This window comes from Zootoca vivipara, chromosome 2 (assembly GCF_965207765.1).
Source record: "Zootoca vivipara chromosome 2, rZooViv2.hap1.1, whole genome shotgun sequence".
Classification (NCBI taxonomy): domain Eukaryota; kingdom Metazoa; phylum Chordata; class Lepidosauria; order Squamata; family Lacertidae; genus Zootoca; species Zootoca vivipara.
In genome coordinates this window covers 65,300,143-65,321,989 of record NC_142584.1, presented here as the reverse complement: position 1 = coordinate 65,321,989, position 21,847 = coordinate 65,300,143, and the positions used below count along the sequence as shown (strand labels likewise).

Sequence of the window (21,847 nt, the reverse complement as noted above, 5' to 3'; positions counted from 1 at the left end):
CGCCGCCGCCGCAAACAATAAAATAAAAAGGGGGTCTAGAGCAGGCACCCCCAAACTACGGCCCTCCAGATGTTTTGGCCTACAACTCCCATGATCCCTAGCTAACAGGACCAGTGGTCAGGGATGATGGGAATTGTAGTCCAAAACATTTGGAGGGCCGAAGTTTGGGGATGCCTGGTCTAGAGTAGCTAGTGGAAGCTCACAGGGATTGCGCGCGCGGGGGGGGGGGTTATAATGCAGAATTTGCCGCTCCTTCTTGATGCGTGGTTCGTTGGATTTGTTTTGTTTTGTTTCCTCGGAGACAAAAGTTAATAGTTGCCAGCCTTTGGAAAAATCTAACTTTCAGCAGCCTCCTCACCCAGCAATAAAGGCAGCAGCGAGGACAGGAACTTATTCTCTTTACAATTTCGTCTGTGGCTTGGAGGGATGTGGTTGGGGAACAGCAGCTGGCAACAGTCTTGCAAATTTGTAGCACGCTGCTGGTACCGCAGTTTATAAAAGTGGGGCTAGGCTAGTTTGGATCCGCAGCCCCCCCCCCAAAGAAAATCCCATATCAAACGCCCCTCAGGTTGCAGCAGCAGCAGGAAAAGGTCAATCTTCTTAAATTGCTCCTTCCCAGCTCAAATCATGCAATGCACGCAGGAGCCTTGTGCGATACCGACACATTGCGCTTGGGTTTTAGAATCTTTATGCTGGGGGGTGGGGGTTAAATCACGTGCCAGGTGGAACACAGATACAAAAAAGGATTTCAGACTAAACTCGGAAGCTGTGCGTGTGCGCAGGCCAATTTCTACAAGTCTGTGATCACACCCATGTGTCACATTTGCACACGCCCCCTTCTGGCTTCCGGTTTAATTTGGAATCTCCATTTTACACCCTAGATGCAGAAGAGCCCCGTGGCTGTTTGCCAGTGAGCGAAACGCGAGGGGTATTTGCATTTAGTGCGGTTACAGCGCTATTCTCTAGAGCCCATTCCATTGAGTTCAGGGAGGCTCTTACTCCCGGCTACAACACTGCATCCATATCAGATATGTTTTGCAAGGGAAATCATGCAACCCTGCCTGCTTTTAACGGAACAGCGTGTTGATTTTGAATAATGTAGGCATGGAAACAGATTAAAAGTTGAGCCAGGCAGGACCCATCCCTACAATCTGCAAGGAGGCTTACAATAATATAACAATTTGCAACCACAATAACGCAACAATTCAGAGTAAAAAACACAGATAAAATGGCACTATAAATAAAAACAACTTACAAAAGGATAGAAATGGCAAAGCTTGAAATCAGTGCTGCTAGGAATAAAGCTGCTGGGAGAACTTCCTAAAGGAAGGAGTTTTCAAGCTAGGTGCCACAATAGAAAACACCATATCTTGGATATCTATTCACTTAGAAGCTATGTTGGGAAAGGGAAACCTGTGGGTCTCCTGGTGCGGCTGGGCTCACATGAACTTCAGGATGGGAATTGTAGTCCAGCAACACCTGAAGGGCCACAGGTTCTTCATCCTTGAATGATTCAAATTGTACAAACTGCCAGACTTTGGTGGATGCAATGGAGCTTCTCCTATCCTGTCTCCTTAGCTCCCCCCTCTCCATCCTCAACATTAGCTCTGGAGGGTTGGAATGCCCTCTGGAACAGATTTTTGAGGTTGGGGCGTCCCATTCCATAATGATAATTTTACTATTTATACCCTACACATCTCACTGGGTTGCCCCAGCCATTCTGGGCGGCTGCCAACATATATAAAAAACATAATAAAACATTAAACATTAAAAAAAAACCTCTTCCCTTTACAGGGTTACCTTCAGACAGCTCAGGGGTCACAGCGCCGTCTTAAGCGCTCCCGGCGCCGTGGTGTGCCGGATCCTCCGGCGCCCTCCCGCCCCATTCCGGCGCCCTCCCACCCCGTTCCCCAGCGCGGTGGGCGGGTGGGCGCTGCGCGCAGCGCGGGTACAACAGGCGCTGCTGCGCGGCAGGCGGGCGGGCAGGCGCAGCTGCACGGCGGACCGGTTGGCCAGCGGGTGGGCGCAGCTCGCGGCGCCCTCCTGGTGGGCCGGCGCCATGGTGCCCTGCGCCACCCAGCCTGCACGTAGGGCCGGGCCTGAGGGGTCAGATAACTCCATACCCTCCAACATTTCTCCAATGAAAATAGGGGCATCCTAAGGAAAAGCGGGACATTCCAGGATTAAATCAGAAACTGGGACGGCTTCTCTAAATCAGGGATGGCCCTGGAAAATAGGGACACTTGGAGTGTCTGCAATATTTTACCTGTCTGTTTGGGGTAGTTTCTAAAGTTCTGGTTATGAAAGGTGAGCTCAGGAGTCTGAACTGTAGCCCCCCCCCCGGGGGGGCAGAATTCCAAATGCCCTTTATTTGCAAGCGTTTATCACTTCTTTGTGGGAATATTAAAGTTTGGCCAAGGAGCACAGATGGCTGCACCACTATATATCTGCATTATTCCTCCTCTCCCTGGACTCAGTGGCACATGTGGGTGAGTTGGCACCAGATTATCAGATGCCTCTTGCAGCCCACTGCAAGACCACCTGGCCACTCTTGTTGTCGGTTTCTGAGAGAGTGAAAGCTTTGTGTTCTGTTGATGTTGAATTCAGCAAAGAGGGGGAAACAGACACAAGCTGAACAACAACAGCAAACAGAACAACAAACTGAACGGAGAAAAGGGAGAGAGAGAGAGAGAGAGAGAGAGAGAGAGAGAGAGAGAGGGAGAGAAGAGGTCATGCAGAGGAAAAAAGTTAGAAGGAAATACTAAATTTAAAATGTGACAAAGTACTTAACATGTATTGCATTTCATGTTTACTGTATATTGCTTGCATTGCCTAAAAATGGCAGGGCTTTTGTAATAACTAAGGTTTATGAACATTGTACTGTATATATAATTTTTACAACCTTGATTGGGGCTGGCTTGTATTTTCTTTTCTTTCAAATCTCCATTTTCATATGATTAATGTAGCAGTGTGGTTCTCCTGAGTTAAAAAGAAATGTAAACGTCAGTTTAAGACATTTTAAAGCTATGCACTCCTGGTCTATTAAGGTCAAATGACTTGTGATGTTAAATGCATCTTTGCAAGTAATGTGCGCATTTTTCAAAAAAGCAGTGGTGTGGGGAAGGGTGATAATGACCTGAATCAGAAGGGAAGGTTACCCATTCCTCCCCTGCCATGTTATTGACAAAACATGCTCCTCTGAAGCTACTATTTGAATTGGGAAGAAAGCTTCCATTGGCATCAGTACCCTTTATTTATCTGGAGCCAGACAGTCATCTTGATAAGCAAGCCAAGGTGATCTTGGAGTAGCTCATAAAATCATAGACTTGTAGAGCTGGAAGGGACCTTGGGAGTCATCTAGTCTAACCCCCTGCAATGCAAGAATCTAAACTAAATCGTAGTTACTTCTGTTGCGCCTGCCAACATTTGGCAGAGGGAAAAAAATAAATAAATGCACCTATATTAGTGATAGGGGAATCAGAGGCTCATAGAGGGTAAACCAATTGAAAACCATTTCCATGAAGCCTGCTGGCCAACTAATTTTGGAAATTGTAACTTCTATTTTCTTATAGCTTAGAAAGTATCCTTTCACATTCTAGTATTTTTAATCTAGATCATTATTATCGTCATTATTATCATGATGGTGATGGTGCAGTGATGTTCATGGTTTGTGAACTAATGAAAATTTGTCCAGGTGTTGATTGCTTACATTTGTCCAGATGTTGATTGCTTACATTTAAAGCACATCCCTTCCCCCCCCCAAAAGAAAGTTTACCTTTCACAGAGCTACAGTTCTCAGCACCTTAACAAACTACAGTTCCCTGTATTCTTGGGGTAGGGGAATTTTCTTTAAATGTATTATGTGTATATAACACGTAACATAATGGAGGGTTGGCATCAAAGGGTGCCATTCACCAGGTGTCCAGCATGTGAACTGATAATTACATGACTACATTTTTTAAAAAAGCTAATCTTTAGTAGTAATTAAATACCTAGAGAGTTCCTTGAAAAATGGCAGCAGATGAGGCCCGGTGATATTCTAGAGGCCCTGTTATAAACAAAATCCTACATTGCCACCGATAATATTTACGTATCACAAAATAGGCCACCACTAGAGGTCAGTAACATAAAATTGTCATTTAATCTTGCCTGCAGCCAGCTATGCCTTTCAGAGCCGTGATGTGGAATGCATACTAAGGCTTGTGAAAGTGTATCATTACTGAGCATCAGTGCCTGAGTTGCAATCCAACACCGCCGAGAAATAACACCATGCATGTGGGATTCTCTCTAGATACAATTGTGGAGGGTTTCACTAACTAAGCATAGGGAAATCATATTTCCTGAACATCACAATTTATGTATATAAATTTATACATAAGCTGATCTACTGGTATATAATTCCAACATTTGCTTACAAAAATAATAAACAAGCTCAGAAAAAGGCCTTTTCAGTTCCCTACTTTGCAGTAAATGGATGACATTACATAAGGAGACCCACATGCTAACACTCCAGGTGACTTGTGGAGAGGGATGGCAGGCAAATATCTGGGTTTTCCTACTACTAAACTCTTGATTATAAGCAGCAGTGAAGTTCACAGGGCTGGAATGTCCCCACATGTAAACAACTGGCTGAGCCAATTTTTATCCAGTGGCTCCATTCCTCTGCTCTCATCCTTAATGCAACAATCAGAGTGGCTACAGAATGGCTATCTGCCATGGCACTCCTCCTTGATTGAGCAGTGAAGTGCAAAGGCAAGGACAGTTTGGAAGAAAAGAGCACCAAGAATGTTTTTAATCAAATTACACCTATGTGGTGTAGTGGTTAGAGGGTTGGACTAGGACCTGGGTGACCAGGGTTCAAAACCCCACTCCACTCAGCCATGAAGCTTGCTGGGTGACCTTGTGGGTCAAATGGAGAGGGAGAAGAACAATGTGCACTACTTTGAGCTCCTTGGAGGAAAGGTGGGGTATAAATGCATAGGGCTGCCCTTGAAGATGGTCTGGTAACTGCAGCTGGTGCAGAATGCAGTTGCTCGGGTTTTGAGTGGTGTTATGAAAGGGGATCCTATTTCACTTATCCTTATTGAGCTTCTGAATCCAATTTAAGGAGTTCATACTGGTGTACGAACGCAGGTGGCGCTGTGGGTTAAACCATAGAGCCTAGGGCTTGCCGATCAGAAGGTCCGCGGTTCGAATCCCTGCGACAGGGTGAGCTCCCGTTGCTCGGTCCCAGCTCCTGCCAACCTAGCAGTTCCAAAACATGTCAAAGTGCAAGTAGATAAATAGGGACTGCTACAGCTGGAAGGACCTGGTGGTCAGGGGCCCCTTTACCTTTACAGCGGGAAGGTAAACGGCGTTTCCGTGTGCTGCCCTGGTTCACCAAAAACGGCTTTGTCATGCTGGCCACATGACCTGGAAGCTGTACGCCGGCTCCCTCGGCCAATAATGCGAGATGAGCGCCGCAACCCCAGAGTCGGTCACAACTGGACCTAATAGTCAGGGGACCAGGGGTCCCTTTACTTCTCTACCTTTACTGGTGTATGAAGCCCTGGACATCCTGGGAACCAAGTTCTCTATGGAACTCCTCTCCAAATATCTGCTGGACTGTGGTTTCAGATCACCAAGGGAAGTCCTTGTTGTGGTCCCACCTACAACAGTGCTTCGTGATGTGAGGGCATGATTTTATGGCCTTTGATTTTAATGTTTTATGGGATGCATTTTTATTGGATTTTTGTGTACAATGCCCTGGTGGTATAGAAATAATGAAATGAAATAAGATAGACTAGTGCAAAGTTCATGGAGTTGAATTAAGGCTGTGAGATGGATTCTTTGAAGGATATTGTCTCTGCCTTATTACATTGGCCTCTGCAGGTAAGAAAGAAATAGGCTGCTTCTCATCCAAATGGCCCAGAGACTTTTTGCAGTGGCTTATCACCCTTGGAATGACCTCCCCCTGAGGTACGGCTTGCCGCTTCATCAGCAGGTGAAGACACATCTCTTTGCCCGGGCTTTCAGGGAGGAGTGGGGTGTATTGCATATTTGAATGTTGGTTGCTGCTGGTGGTTTTAACTGTACAATATCTAAATTCTGCATTTTGTTTAATGCTGTTTAACTCTTGGGTTTGGACCAAGTATATTTCTACTGAGACCTTTAGGTGAAGGTGGATCATAACTATTTTTAATTAAATTAACTTATACAGTGAAGCCCAATATGGCATTAAAAGCTCACGATTGGGGGTGTGGGTTTGTTTTTCCTAGCACATCTCTAGAATGAATCTCTGGCTTTGTTATTATTGTTGTGACACCCCAATATCTGAGCGGTGTGAGATTCCAGGGGTTTCAGGCACTTACCCAGAGTTTGTGTTTCCTTTTGCAAGTGAGGCACAGCAGACACTGTAGTGTCTTTAGGATATATGGTTTATATGTACATATGTACAACCTGAGCCTACAACGGAGGAGCTCACAGTATCAACACGCCAAGAGGATCATGTTGTTCACATAGCCGCAGTCTTGGATTCAAACAGAAAGCAAACATTGGTCTCTAACTTTGCTCTCTTTCTCTCTCCAGATTGCTGCTTTCCTTCTAATTCACATTTTTCCTAACCTCTCTGCTCTAAACTCTGGCTTTGTCTGTTGAGGAAGGGGACCCTATCCATTTGCTGTCTAGCACAAGCCCTTTAATCCTTTATTTCCTTAAGGGCCCATCACCCAGGAGGTTAACCTGGCTTGATTAGCTATTAACACTTGCTGAATCCAGCGATTCGAAGTGCCTCATTCTCAGCTTAACATCCCAACCCTTGATTAAATTCTAACACTTACTGGATCTGGAGATTAGAGAGGTCTGGCACCTGCAAACTCATAACACTACATAAACTGCCAAGTTTCTCTTTATTCCTGGTTTCACCTACTTGAGCCTGCAGCCCACCTGCAGACGCCTTGGCTTCACCATTAGCCATCTTTTCCTTTTAGTTTCACTTCATAGTGGATGAAGTCTGGAGAACTTTGCAAGCCCAAAAGCTATTTTGTGCCATTTGGGCCTAATCAAATCCACTTTTGGCCTAATACGGTACCCCTTATTGTCTGGATTTTGCAATTTCCAGAAGGGCTGCAAAAGGTGACTAGTCAAAAATAAGTCCGGCGCCCGCGGGGCGGGGGAAGCTTCAGTCTTAAGATGCCATCTCTTGCCGTCGTCACGATGCTGGCAAATCTCTCCCTGGGCGGAACTGCTCTGATTTTCGACGGCGGCGATTCCGTCGGTCCAGCCCTATAGCAAGCAGGAGGCGCCGCAGTGCTTCCCCCTCGCGGCTCCGGGGCTCCTCGGCAGCCTGGCTGGTGAGGTCACCTCCCTTCGCCCGTCCTCTCGCGGCGAGGCTCCTCCCGACGCCGCCCGACGCCGCAGTGACAGCTGAGCCCGGGCTTCCTTGTCGCTCGGCGGTTCTCTTTGCTTACCTTTGCAGCCAAGGAGCGCCGTCGGCGCAGCTCGGGTCGCCTGCCCGTCGTCCTCGAGGAAGGAAAGGGTCGGGAGGCGCAGCTGGCGGGGTGGGGGAGGCAACATGGCTGATGATTTTGGTTTCTTCTCCTCGTCGGAGAGCGGAGCAGCCGAGGCCGCCGAAGAGGACCCGGCCGCCGCTTTCCTGGCTCAGCAAGAGAGCGAGATCGCGGGCATCGAGAACGACGAGGGCTTCAGCACCGCCGACGGGGCCGCGGGAGGCAGCCAGGAGGCAGCCGAGGCGCCGGGTGAGCCGGAGCGGCGAAGGGCAAAGAAGCGGCGCGCGGGCCTGCGCCGAGATGCGGCGGGCGAGCCGGGCTTCTCGGGGGGTGCGGGCGGGGGAGGCGCCGCGGCCGCGTAGGGGAGGCGCCGCGGGACACCTGCTTGGCATGCAGAAGGTCACGGGTTCCCTCCCAGCCATCTCTGGGTAGGGCTGGGGACGACCCTGCTGCCAGTACCCCCGCTAGGTGGACCAGTTGCCGGACTAGGTGCTGGGGCAGCTCCCCGTGTTTCTGTGCATTCCTCCTCAGCCTGGGTATGAAGATGAAGCGGCAGATAGAAGGCTGGCTTGGAGGGGGCCTCTGAGGTTCCCCTGTCTCTCCTTGGGGTGGGAGAAGAGGAAATGGTACTCCCTGTCCGCCTTTCCCGAGGCCTTGGCCGCCAGCAGTCTGGCAGAGATGTCTTTGCCTCTGCTACAAATTATAACTTTGCCTGCTTTTGGTGCAGTCTTTGGTAGAACACTGTCCTCCTTTTATCTAACTCAGCCCTTTAGGTCAGGAAGCAGGTGTGCTTTGGATTTGGGACTCTCATAGGAAACAGAGGCCTTTTACTCTTCAGGACAACCTCTGCAGCCACAGGAAGGGAATCAGAGTTGGGAGAGGTCTCAAAGACAATTTGGGCCAACCTGCTGCTGATGCAGAAGCTCCCTTCTACACTTAAGATCTTTGAACGGTTAGCATCTTTTGGCCAGGTGTGAACAGTTGGCCCAGGGCAGAACAGCCCCAAGCGTGACCCGCAGAGAGAGCTCTCACTAGTCTTCCTTGGCTGGGATGAGGCAGGCAAGTATTAGGCCCAAGTGTTAGGCTGGGGAGAGACGGTATAGAAGGAAGGGACCATTCTTAGGAGACAGGCCTTCTGAAGCTCAGGGCCGACTTTGGGAGGAGTCCTTACAAATGCTGCCAGACCAGATCCAGACTTCCTGGGTGTAGCCAGCTACCGTATTCAGGGCATGTGTGTGGTGCCAAGGAAAAGCAAGGGCATCTACAAGGAAGTGGCATAAGGAAAGGAAGGAATAGGTTACCTTACCATGGGAAAAGCACAAGGAATGCTGCCACTTTGTCCTTTGACTTACTCTCCCTCCTTTGCCTTAGCTCTGCTGAGGGTTGTCAACTTTTTCAGCTGGCCTGCTCCTGTGCCTTTGCCATCAGCGTGGCTCGTGGGAATTTTCCACTGCTGGATCTCCTTGCCAAGAAAAGCTTCTTAATTTCTGCATGTCATGTTGCTGTTGAAAGCAGAACAAGTGAAAAAGACAAGTCCATTCTTGGCTCTGCTTAGTCAGGAGCCCTGAAACTATCTTCTTCCCAAGCAAGAAAGTTACACTCTTTAGCCATAGTTGCTGTTTCAAAGGCCTTGTGAACTGAAAACACACTGTCCCCATTTGGCCTTTCCAAGCATGCTCCAAGTAAGCAGCCTAGAGTCTCAGAACCTGTTTAAACAGTTGACAAGGGATCCCCCGCTTCTTTGGAGCCCATTAAATATCTGGAGTCAGCCCCCTTCTTGTGAGCTTTCTGACCTCAAGGACTGTATATATTTCCGTTGATCTCTAAGGAAACATGTATGGGACCAGGCTGCTGATTAGTTAACTTAATTTTGTTTCTTCCATTGTACATCCACCCACTCTTTCCTATATTCCCACTATTTCCCCACACCAGTTCATGCATTTGATGAATTAAGTTCTAGCTTACGGAAATCTATGCCCACGATTTGCATCCTCATCTAACCAGCTTTTCTTAGTAACATCCACTGTGTCTTACCCTCAGTGCAAAAATTACACTGTCCCATTTAACTCAGTGGGGACTTATTTCAAAGTAAATTCCTATCATCTCCTGCTATCAGATTTACTTGCAGTGCTGAGGAAAGGGGGCTTCTGGCTTCTAATACCTGCAGAACTTCTGATCTCAGAAGTTGCTCACAGGTGCCATAGTTACCAGGTCCTTATCCAAGGGCTTAGAGATTAATGAAAATGAGGCGCAAATTGATGAACTGACTTTTACTGAGAAGGTTGCACAAAAGACTCTAACAGCAACTACAACCATTGGCTTGGCTACTTAGGACTAATTTTGGGGTGCTGGAATATAGGGGTGAGTGTTCCAGATTAATGCACTTTCTGTCCCCAGATTCTAAGACTCTGGATTTTCTGTCTTCCAGCTTCCACACAATGCTGTGTTTACCTGTCTGACGCAGACCTCTCACTTTTGTAACCCAGTCAAGCCATGAGGCAGACAGCTGGTCCCATAATATAACCCATTCCACCAGCCTTGGAATGCCCCTCCAGATGTTTTTGGCTACAGCTTCCATTAGCCTCAGTGGCACAACTTGCTATTAACATGTTTTTTTTTCTTCTGCAGCTGATTTTGACAGCAATGGGGCTACTGTGAACGGAGACCTCTATCAGGTGAGACTCTGAGAGAAACTTGTGGGGCTGGTGAATATAGACAACACTGAGCTAAATGGACCAAAGTCCTAGAAGTCAGAGGTTTTCATTGTCTGTCTGTGGGTTGGTTGGATTTTGTTTTGTTTTAGTCTTGAAAACTGAATGGTTATCTGGAGGGCACACATGGTTCCTCTGTTGTGCTGCTGTGATTGCCACTGATACCATGGCTGAAAGAATAGTTTGGTGCTGTCTTTTGTGTTCTAGTCAGATGGTGCTCCGTGAGCACACCTTCTCCCTCCACAAAGGCCCTTTAGCCTCCTGTTTCTGCTGACATTAGCCTCCAGTTGCTTAGGGCTCTTACAGTGTTGTGTGTGGGCAACCACTTACAAGCTGCCAAGGAGGAATTCAACATGCGCTGCCCTTTCAGATGCCATCCCACACCATGACGTATAGGAACAAGCCCGGTCTGCTTGGGTAGATGCAGAGGCAGCGATTGTTGTGGAGTGCTTCACCCCCTCCTTGTTGTGGTATCGACTTGCTTTATAGCAGCATAATCTCATTGGAGATGGGTAGATTTAATTAGATTAGCGGATTCGGATGCGGGTGGAGGGTAATCCAATAACCTTGCTCTACATGACAAGCAGCAATAGTTGTGAAGCTGAGAGAGCTTTGTGCTTAATTGCAGCCACCTTTCACTCTCCAACTTGAACCCCATAGGAGTCTGACTGCTGATTCTGGAAAAGCAACCCACCTATCTTTAGGAACATAGGACATTGTCTTATACCGAGTCTGACCATTGGCTCACCTAGCTCAGTGTTGTCTACAAGGACTTGCTAGAAGCTATCCAGAGTTTCAGGCAGGAAATTTCCCCCTACCTAGAGAAGCTTGGAATTGAACCTGGGGTCTTTTGTATGCAGAGCAGATGCTCCACTGCTGAGCTATGGCATTACCTTCTCTTACTTGCTTCCAGACATAGCAAATCAAGATAACAGTTTGTGGACCATAAGCTTTCATATAGCCAGAGAGCTGGCCGAAATAGCGAGCTCGAGGTTGTAGAGAGAGTTTGAGGCATGCTGGGAAATACTTGTGGAATTATATTGCAGTGACAGTGCTAACATCTGAATAATGCTTGCATGCACATCTGTCAAAGCATGTTTACTCTTTGGGAAATAGTCCAGCGAGACTTTTAAGGCAGTTTTGGCCAGTTTCTTCAGGCTAGAGGTGTGGATGTGTTAATTTGCACATTCCACGAGGGAGACCAGTTTTAAGGCTGGAGTAATTTCCCTTAAAGAGCCTAGGATTTGAAGGGAAAGTGTGGGGTCCTCTTGTTGTTACAGGAGAAGTAAGAAGAAAGTAAAGCCCCCAATATAGAGCTGATTTGGTGCAAACCAAAACTCTAGGCAACAACCTGTTGGCCAGGGGTGCCAACTTGAATAAAATATTTTTTTGGGGGGGGGGTAATCCCTGCCCAGCACAATCCATCACATGCCAAGGTGTGCACACACACCAGTTGAATGGCAATGCCCATCAACTTGGGTGGCAGCTCAAATATTTAATTGGGGGTGGCACAGACTCCTCGGCCTCTAGGAGTTGGCTTCTATGTTGTAGGCTGCTGGGTGGCAGATAAAAACTTCCTTGAGGACTAGATGCGATTGCAGCCTTTTTGCCACACCCCACCTCATCTGACTTTAATGTTTCCCTTCCTGTGGCTGCTAGCCATGTATCACATTTCTCTCTAGTGACACATTCCTTGTCTTTACCTCACTGCCTGTCACAAGAGACCAGGTGTGGCAAATTCTACCCCATTATCAAATTTATCAAATTATTCCTGCACTGCAGCTTTGTTGCAACAAAAGACGTTGCAAGAAGGAATGGCAAACAAACTGGGAGAATTAGATAGGCTAGTTCTGTAGTGCCCCATGAAACTTAAGGGGAAAGCACATTCTGTGGAAATTCAGGGACAGCCCAAGTAGGAAAGAGAACCCCATCCCACAGAATGGTAAGGCTGCACAAGTTATTCTGGCACAAGAGCTAACATATGCAATCATAATAAAACAGCCAACAGCTTGCTGCCTTTTCATGACACTCAAAATCAGGCAGCTACCTCATGTTGCTTAATGGTAGTAAGGTCAGCCGTTCCCTCTTATAGTGGGATTCTTTCAGCTTTCAGCCAGTCCTGTCCCTATTCGTGTAGCTTGACTACTGAATAGCTAACTATCTTCAGGTATCTGTTCTAGAGAGCTAGCTGTGTTAGTCTGTTGGTGCAAAAATGATGGAGAACCTTGTGGCATCTGTGGGAAAGCCTTTTCCTTAGTGAGTTCTTATCCCCTAAGGATTTTTGAACTGTTTTGGCGATGGTGGCTGGAGCTGAGGGGACTTGGAGTCCAAGTACACCCATAAAGTGACACCCACCTCCCTGATAAAGGGTGGAACACCTCTGCCTGGGTGTGATATAGGGGTCACCCACATCCCTGATATGGGGGGCGGGGACCTCTGCCTGGGCGTGATCTGCAGTCTCACTAGATTCAGCCTCTACCTGCCACCCAGTCCCATTTATCTTTTTATATCACAGAAAAACCCTTTTCAGGGTACAGTTCCTCACCGTAGTAATACCGTTCCTGGACTGAACCATTTAGAGAGGTGAGGGGGATGCTAGACTTGAGCCTTTCTCCCTGAAACATTAGCTTTTTGCATGGAGCAAGACTCTGTTGTTGCTTTGAGGTAAATCTCATTCTCCCCTCCTCCCCACCTTCAGTGGCCCAGTCCGGAAAGAATTTTATCACTTGATTTGTGTAAATTTGGTCATAGAAATTTGCTTTCTTTTTGAAATGGAATCTAAAATTCAAATAAATGCTTAAGTTGATTCTGATGTTTGGAATGAGGTGGAAAGGCTAGGTGGGAGAGCTGCTTCACTGAGAGCCAGTAAATAATCAACTGCCACAGCTGCGCACTGCAAGGAGTCCGACTGTGAACCAATAAAATGTTGTATGCAAATGGAACCGATACTGTGGGCCTTCTCAAATGCTGCAGCTGGCTTATTTAATTACTATGATTACTAGCCTTTAAATAAAGGTGACCACTTCTAGCACTTCCCGCATGATTTCAGCTTGAGGCTCCAGTAATTGCCATGACAATGGCCCTGAGTGGCGTCACGGTGGTTTTAGAGCCAATTGAAACAAGTGCCTGGCTAGGATCAGAGAAAGATCTCCTCAAGAAGGCACTAACCTTCTGAAGACCAACTGTGACATCAGAGGGATGACATCACAGAGGAACAGCTTGCAGCCGTTCCTCCTTAGAACTGTAGGTGCTCGCCTGTCGCACAGACATGAAAATCACGTTGGGAGCGAATGGCACGTTGGATAAGGCTGGGCAGGTACATGGCTGATGGTATCTATTGGGCAGCATAAGAGTGTAGCTTTCAGAAGGACATGTTCCTATAAGCTTGTACCAGACTAGGTTCAAGGTGCTGGTACATACTGATGCAGAAAACCCTATGCAGCTTGGGTCTAGGATACCTAAAAGGTTATCTCACCCCCTACATACCCAGTTGATCACTGCATCCTGCAAAAACCATCCTACCAGGAGGTTCATTCCACATGGTGTCGGAATCAGGCCTTTAGTGTGGCAGCAGCTCCCCTTTGGAAGTCCCTCCCGTTGCATATCAGTCACCTTCCCTATTGTCTTTCTGGTGCCTGCTCAAACATTCCTCTTTCAAGAAGCCTTCTGAAATCTTTACCCCGGTTGGTATCTCTCTTGGAATTGAACTGATTTTAGGCCCGTGCTGTTGTTCTACACTCTTTTTATATGTGATCATTTTAAAGAATTGCTTTTACCGGTATGTTAGAGAGAGAGAAAGAAAGAAAGAGACCACAGCACCACATATATAAAACATTTGTTTGTGTGTGTGTGTGTGTGTGTGTGTGTGTGTTATATGTGGCGCTGTGGTCTAAACCACTGAGCCTTGGGCTTGCCGACCAGAAGGTCAGCGGTTTGAATCCCCGCAACAGGGTGAGCTCCCATTACTCGGTCCCAGCTCCTGCCAACCTAGCAGTTCGAAAGCACGTCAAAGTGCAAGTAGATATATAGGTACTGCTCTGGCAGGAAGGTAAATGACATTTCTGTGCGCTGCTCTGGTTTCGCCAGAAGTGGCTTAGTCATGCTGGCCACATGACCTGGAAAAACTGTCTGCGGATAAATGCCGGCTCCCTCGGCCAGTAAAGCGAGATGAGCGCCACAACTCCAGAGTCGTTCGCAACTGGACTTAACTGTCAGGGGTCCTTTACCTTTTTTTTTAAAAAAAATGTTTTATATGTGTTGTAAATCACTTTGGGATGCCTCATGGGAAGCAATTCATAAATGAAATAAATAAATAGTACCATAATTTTCAGGCAGTCGTGCTAGGGCTCTTGAACCTTCTCCACAGTTTCCATTCTTTCCCACCTTGTTCATGGAATGGACCTTGGGAAAAGGTTGTTTATATCTGCTGGAGAACTAGGATTAGGACCTCACCATAATTTAGTGCAATACTTTTCATGCTGCTTCTTTTTCCATGTAGATTTGTGGTTGACTGAGACTATGGGTGGGTATGGGAGAAGAGTTCACTTCCCACCACTGGGAAACTCCTCTCTCTTGGGGGGCCTGCATCTGGTGTTGGATCAAAGAGACAGGTTAGGGACCCTACTGCTCCACAGCTTCCCTGACAGAGGTTGTCTTGGCTGTGGGCTTGAAGGAACCCAGAACTCTGGTTTTGGGTGAGTTGCCAAAATTCTGCCGAGTTGGCAAGGCTCATTTGATGTCAAATCCACATCAAAATAGAGCCTTTAGTGTTGTTGGCCCAGTCCTGCTCTCCCAATAGAGATTCAGCAAGCGCCTTTTGTTTCAACTTTTAAATGCTTGTTGAAAACTTTTCTATTCTGCCTGGCTTATGCAGGCAATTCAGAATGCATCTTTCCATAACAGTTAGTTGATGGTCTTTGGCGGCCCAATATACCTGAAGGACCATCTCCACCCCCATTGTTCAGCCCGGACACTGAGGTCCAGTTCTGAGGGCCTTCTGGCAGTTCCCTCACTGCAGGAAGTGAGGTTACAGGGAACCAGGCAAAAGGCCTTCTTGGTAGTGGTGCCCGCCCTGTGGAACGCCCTCCCATCAGATGTCAAGGAAATAAACAACTATCTGACTTTTAGAAGACATTAGGGAAGTTTTTAATGTTTGCTGTTTTATCGTGTTTTTAATATTCTGTTGAGACCGCCCAAAGTGGCTGGCGAAACCCAGCCAGATGGGCGGGGTATAAGTAAAATCATTCTTAATAATAATAATTTAATTAATATTGTATGTCTTTTTAGTTTACATATATATTATTGTAAACTGCTTTGATATATTTTATGATACAGCGATACATAAATGCTTTTATGAATAAAGAAAGAGAGCCTGGATCTCACAAACTGTTGCTTTTGCTTAAAGGAATCCAATGGGCCCACGGACGCCTATGCAGCCATTGCTAGAGCTGACCGGTTGACGCAGGAGCCTGAGAGCCTCCGCAAATGGCGAGAGGAGCAGAAAAAGAGACTGCAGGAGTTGGGTAGGAATGAAAAGGAGCAAATATAAACTGTACAAATGTCTGTTTTGTACTTCTAGCACAGATTTTTGAGGGACAGGCAGAGCTGGCACACGCTGTTATGACATACTTTGTCAACCCGGCTCTGTCCAGGTGCTGTGGACTACAACTCCCATCAGCCCCAGCCAGCAAAGATTTCTGAGGCAGTGCTGAGTACCCAAGGCCAGTCAAGTTATTTGGGCACCAGAGGCAGAAAATTGTCCCAAATGTGTCTCTCTTCCATGGCTATAAAAATACAACAAATTAAAATAAGTGACAGCGTGACACCCTAAACCAGCTTCCTCACTCTGCCTAATGGGAGAGCCAGCTCCCAGGAGCAGAAACCGGTGAATAATGAAATAAGGGGTAGGAGGGTTTCATCAGAGAAAAGGCTACAAGGAGGAACTTTAAAGGGTAAAATGAAAAAGTCATTGTAGGGCTTTAGAGGGGTGGGGATGAAAAAGCCACTAGGATAATAGGGACATAGATGTGGCTGGTGCTGATGGAAACATAGAATAATTAAGAAGATGGCAATGGAACCTAAAACATCCAAATATAGTGAGAAAAGACATATACGTTAGGGGTTCTAGACAAAATTTTAGCCACAAGCTTCACCTCAGGAGAGCTATTTTCATGGGGCTTCAGCTGGATATACAGAACCAGTAGGCCTCTTTCATAACACAGAGCCTGACTAGTTGGGCGTACACTGATTTGTCTCCTAGTGGTTATGCTCCTCCCTCATTTCCACTTAGCCCACTGCCTGTGTGCCCACTTCTTTGCCCTTGTTATCCGTGTTTTCGTGACCGCTTAGAGCAGCACTTGGGCTATATCTTGTGAGGGGGCTCTTCCATATCGTTACAGCCAGCAGCTCCCTGCCTCAGCTTCCTTCCAAGGGCTGTGGCAAAAGGGCAGGAGCTCACTAGTAAGGCATCTGCTTAGCATGCAGAAGGTCCCAGGTTCTATTCTCAGCATCTCCTCAGAGTCAGCATTGTGAGGTGTTTGGCTGTGGCTGAGACCTCCTCTCTGCCGCTGTCCTTCTGCTCAGCAGTTATGTGTCCTCCTCCTTTCAGATGTGACCTCCAAGGTGTTAGAGCAGGAATGGCGTGAGAAGGCCAAGAAGGACTTGGAAGAGTGGAACTTGCGGCAGAACGAGCAGATGGAGAGGAACCGGGCCAACAACAGGTATGGCTGGGAGAGACAGCTTTTAGCCCCTGCCAATAATAGCTCACTTCACCCCCGGCACCTACCAAAGTATCAGAGCTGCCCCTGGGAGCCATAATGCAGCCTGAGAAAAGGGACCTCGCTCTTTTGGCTCCCACACATCCCTGGGGGCAGGCTGGGTAAGGGAGCTTGGAGATAAAACTCCTGCACCATATTTCTACCAGGCCACACCATCACAGCTGTGCAATAAATTTATACGGGCCAAATAATGGATTCTGGCGAGAGTGCCTCACCAGGCAGCAAGGCTGGTCACTCTTGCATTCAGACCTGCAACACACAGGCGAGCCTTTCCACATTATCTGCTGCATGACTTCAAGGCGTTGTCAAACTAGTTGCTGCAAACATCCTGGGTGGGTTTCCTTTCACTCCCTTGCAGTCAATCTGAGATTTGGGCTCACTGCTCCCTAGAAGCTGCTGTCTCTGTTTTTGGGGGTTATGGACCATGCCAAATATTTCATCTCCATAAGGGGGCTTCCTTCTGTCACTCCTAAGCGTTTGACTAACGAATCTCTAATCTCCTGCTTTGTCTGATTCTGTTGCTCCTCCAAGGGCACTAACCCACCTTTCTCTCTTTAACTCTTTGCTGCCTTTCTGCTGTGCTGCTTTCTTCTGTCTCTGGGTCACACCGTAGGATTGCTGACAAAGCCTTTTACCAGCAGCCGGATGCCGATGTGATTGGCTACGTGTACGTCTCTCTATTGCTCTTTTTCCCTTTGGGTCCTGTCCTAAGTGGATCTCCTGTATGCGGCTGTTGGGCTATGTTCTCTAAGCTAAAGTTTGCTAGTTACACAAGAGCTCAGGTGTGCATTTGCGGGTCTCTTTGTTGCCAGACATTTTACAAGTGAAGAAAGGGCTTCTGCAAATGTTTCAGGATAGGCTAATGGTGCATTGGTTCCTCCCTTTTATACACAGAGTTCCCAGGCCTATATTCAGAGTGTGAGTGCAGCCATTTGACAGGGTAGTTTCCCCCAGTTTCCTTTAGAAAGTCTAGTGCTTCTTTGATATTGTTGTACTCAGAGCCATTCCTATCCCAAGAGGGTTTTGGCTGATCTTTATGTTCTTTGAGAAAGGTGAACTCAAAGCAACTTAGAAATACAAACATACAGTATTCTGAAATAACTTACACAAAAGTAAAGCAACGAGACATTATACAGCTATAACAGACATGGCACGTGAGGAAAGGGTTTCCATTACTAATTGTGCTTTGTGTTTCTCTGCCACTTAAGGCCGTTCCTTGATTGTTAATTGTTCATTCCTGATAAGTAAGTGGCAGTGCCCTTTAATCTTCTTTTGATGTGAAAGGCAATCTATTTTCAATCTCCAGTTAACCAAGCAATTCTTCTTAGCCACCTGACTGGCATAGTAGATAAGGAGGTGCTTGCCTGCTTCTTTTTCTGAGCCTGACCCTTTGCTCGCTTGCCTCCTTCTCCAGGGCCTCGGAGGAAGCCTTCATGAAGGAGTCCAAGGAAGAGATGCCCGGCACCGAATGGGAGAAAGTGGCCCAACTCTGTGACTTCAACCCCAAGAGCAGCAAGCAGTCCAAGGATGTGTCGCGCATGCGCTCCGTGCTGATCTCTCTTAAACAGACACCCCTGGCCCGCTAGCCAAGCCGGAAAGGGGCTGGGGGCTGGGCTGGGGGCCGGGGTGAGGATGCTGCGTTGCTCTTTGGCCAGCAGATTTCGCTGCTGCACAACAACAGGCTTAGATGGCCACCAGTAGGGGACACCAAAAGCATCCCACCCCTGCCCCTTCCTCTCTCCTCCGTGCGTTTGCATCACTCGGGCTGAGTGGTTGCCTGTAAACCCCCCCCCCTGATTTTACTTTGCTTAAAGGGTGCATTGGTATCTTTTCCCACATATTTATTAACTGCGTGGTTCCTTGGGCAGCTGCCCTCCTTGGTTCCCACACCTGCTGCCTTTGAGAAAGGTCACTCCCTGTTTTAGCGTAAGGGGCATTCACAGGCTTCCCTGGCCCCTGTTTATCCCGTCAGACTTGGCCAGTAGAGTAGGAAAAACACAGTTCACTTTCCCAGTACTTTGTACCAGACCCAGGAGGCACCACTCAATTGGAGCCCAAGGCTGCATGCAGGATTCCCTGAGTTCGGGCCTCCGCTCTTGTTGCTGCTTACCCCCAGTGATAGTGAGCGGTGACCCTTGAGAGTAGGCAAAGTGTTGGAGCTTAATCGTGCTTCCGAGCTGGTGCCTGACAGGCTTGGCAGGGAAAGAGGAAGGGGTCTGCAAGCCCTGGGGAGGAGGCAGCGGGGAGGGGGCAATGAGGAAAACTGACCTAAAGACTTGGTGTGCTGAAATTGTAATGGAGGGGCTGAACCTAAGATCTGTTTGAAGTCATGAAAGAGCTGCAGGGGGGAAATGACAACAAGCCATTGTGCTAAGACTTGCTTCCCCTGAGTGGAATGCTGTTTCTCCCCACCACCAGTTAGTTCTTCCTGAATCAAAAGCCTGTTTTGGCTTAGGTGATGTAGAAGGGGAAGAATATAAGAAAGAATCCTGAGCACTTCCTTCATATTCTCATTCCCCACCTCTCTCATTTACATGCATACATGTGCCCCTCAAGGCATATTATTCTGTATTTGCAAAGGCAACACTAAGCACAGGGACGTGATATGGGGTTAACGCGGTTTTTCTCGGAGAGATTGCTTCTTTCAGTTTGTGTGCTTCAAAGGGAAGGTAGATGAAAGGAGGGCAATTCTGTACTCATCTCCCACTAAGAGCTGTCTATGCCTTTTGGGCTTCTAAGCAAGCCAAGGTCCATTCTCTTACTGCCGCCACCCATAGTAAGTCAACACCCCCAAATCAAATACTGTACTTAAGAACGCATTCCTGTGCAGCTTGGAACAAAGTGCCACAGTATATTCAACAGGGCTTTCTTCCATATATATATATGCACAGGATTGCAGTTTTAAAACACATCACCAGCACAATCATGTCTGTTCAGAAGTAAGTCCCATGGAGTTCAATGAGGTTTACTGCTAAGTAAGTGGGTGTAGGATTTCAGCCTACACGTTTGATTTGAAGGCTGATTTCCCTCTATAAAGATTCAGAGATTTGCTGGACACCTTATGGTGCAGCTGATGACCTTGCTGGCATTAGATTTCCCCAGCCCAGGTAACAAACAAACAAATGTGGAGCTGAAATTACACTGAGAGCAGTCCACTCTCCCAGTGCTGTGTGAAGAGTAAGTGATGATTCTGTAGTATTTGTCCCTTTCCATACAGCTGGCCTATATCTTAGGCTCCTGCCGTCTCTCCTTTGTACCAGGAGAGGAGCGAACAGATTGCTCATTTTCCCATTGGGTGTATGTTCTGCTGTGAGGGGCTGCTTCACTCCTCTAATGAAGGCTCTTCACCTTGAGTGAATGTGAACCTAACAGCAGAAAAGCACAATGGCCACATGTGGCTGCAAGTGCGTATTTTGGAGTCTCAGGAATATATGGCCATTTGGGGGAGGGGGATCTGGGCTGGTTGTGCATTGTTGCTGAAGTTTTCAAGACCGCAGAAACAGCTGTAAGCACAGAATACATAGATTATCAGGGTTCACCTCCTTACTTGGGTTGGCTTTGCGGGGAGCTGCATTTGCTTATGTCCATGTATATTATTTAATGTGTTAAGGTCCTCATGCGCTAAGCTCACCGTATCATTTTTGAACAGTGAAGCATGTGTATAAAAAACAAGATCCACAGAGGAAACGGAAGTTCCTATCCCAGGAAAGACAGTTCTTTCAAGGAGCTTTTGACAACATTTGAATTTTCCACATGTGGACTGTCGCATCAGCACCTTGCTCTTCAAAAATGATGTGATAAGCGTCGTGCAGGGAAAACGGTTTACAGTGTTAAAAAGTGGGTTGGTCTGGGCCCTGGCAGCTTCCAGAAAAAGGGATGTGTTCCTATGGGGAAAGGCAGTTCTTTTAGGTAAAATGTTTAATAAGGTTCATGCTTTTCTCTAATCAGGAGCCCAACAGCTTGGAAGCAAACTCTATGCAGTACAAAAACCTTGTAGATTCTAGGGAGTCTTGCAGTATATGCAGCTCAAAAAGCCTGCCTGGTCTTTGTCCAACATGCCCTGTTGGCCAAAGATGCTTTGATTTGCAATGTAAGGTTTGTGACAACTGCATTACAACTCTCCATTGGGGGGGGGGGGCTGTTGCTAGCTTAGAGAAGCACAGAGAAAGCTGTTTCTCTTCACGAGGGTTCGTTTTAGGGATGTTTCCTCTGGAACAATCCACATTCAAGTTTATCTGAAGAGCTAGAGACGAGAAGAAGGGCCCTACAGTGACACGAGCAACAGATTCCAGACTGATAGCAGCTCCCTCTTCCACCATCAACTACAGAGAACTTCACAGCATAGAGGAGACAGCTGGGAGCATTGGTGGTCTGACCACTCCTCACCATATCCTCTGGAAACCAAGCTGTTTAATTTGTACCCCGGAATGGAATCACCCAGTCAGCCCAGAATTTCACTACTATGTCTGGCACCCCAAATGGCAGCAGCTGTAAGCTGGGGTGGCACTTGGGGGAGGCGGGAGCTTTGCCTGCAGCTGCTCTGTCCACCAACATTACAATCTGTGACTTTGTTAAACCACCTATTATCAATAAACTGCCACTACTACATTCAGAGTTTAAGGAGCCGCAGAATCTTTCTTTCCATGCTTCTTTGAAATAATGGGGGAGGAGAGTATTTGGGGCAATTAATATCCTAGGCCAAAGTTGGGGAGCATGTGACCCTCTGAGTTGTTGGACTACAAGACCCACCAGACTACATGAACACCAGTCATGCTAGCTGGGGCTAGATATTGGCCAGCTTGAAGGCTGCAGGTTCCCCAACTCTGTCCTAGGCTGAAGCCTTGCAATCCTCTGTTACAGGAGGGAGATGACC

The 21,847-nt window shown here is 47.4% G+C and overlaps 1 protein-coding gene across 1 annotated transcript; it reads left to right on the top strand.

Annotated features, from left to right (window-relative positions):
- The first annotated feature begins 7,160 nt into the window (after positions 1 to 7,160).
- CLTB (clathrin light chain B) lies at positions 7,161 to 21,588 on the top strand. The gene is made up of 5 exons (XM_035105801.3): positions 7,161 to 7,736; positions 10,116 to 10,162; positions 15,603 to 15,720; positions 16,806 to 16,917; positions 18,389 to 21,588. Exons 1-5 carry the CDS (start codon positions 7,553 to 7,555, stop codon positions 18,558 to 18,560), a joined length of 633 nt encoding a protein of 210 aa, XP_034961692.1. The 5' UTR covers positions 7,161 to 7,552; the 3' UTR covers positions 18,561 to 21,588.
- Positions 21,589 to 21,847: the final 259 nt, after the last annotated feature.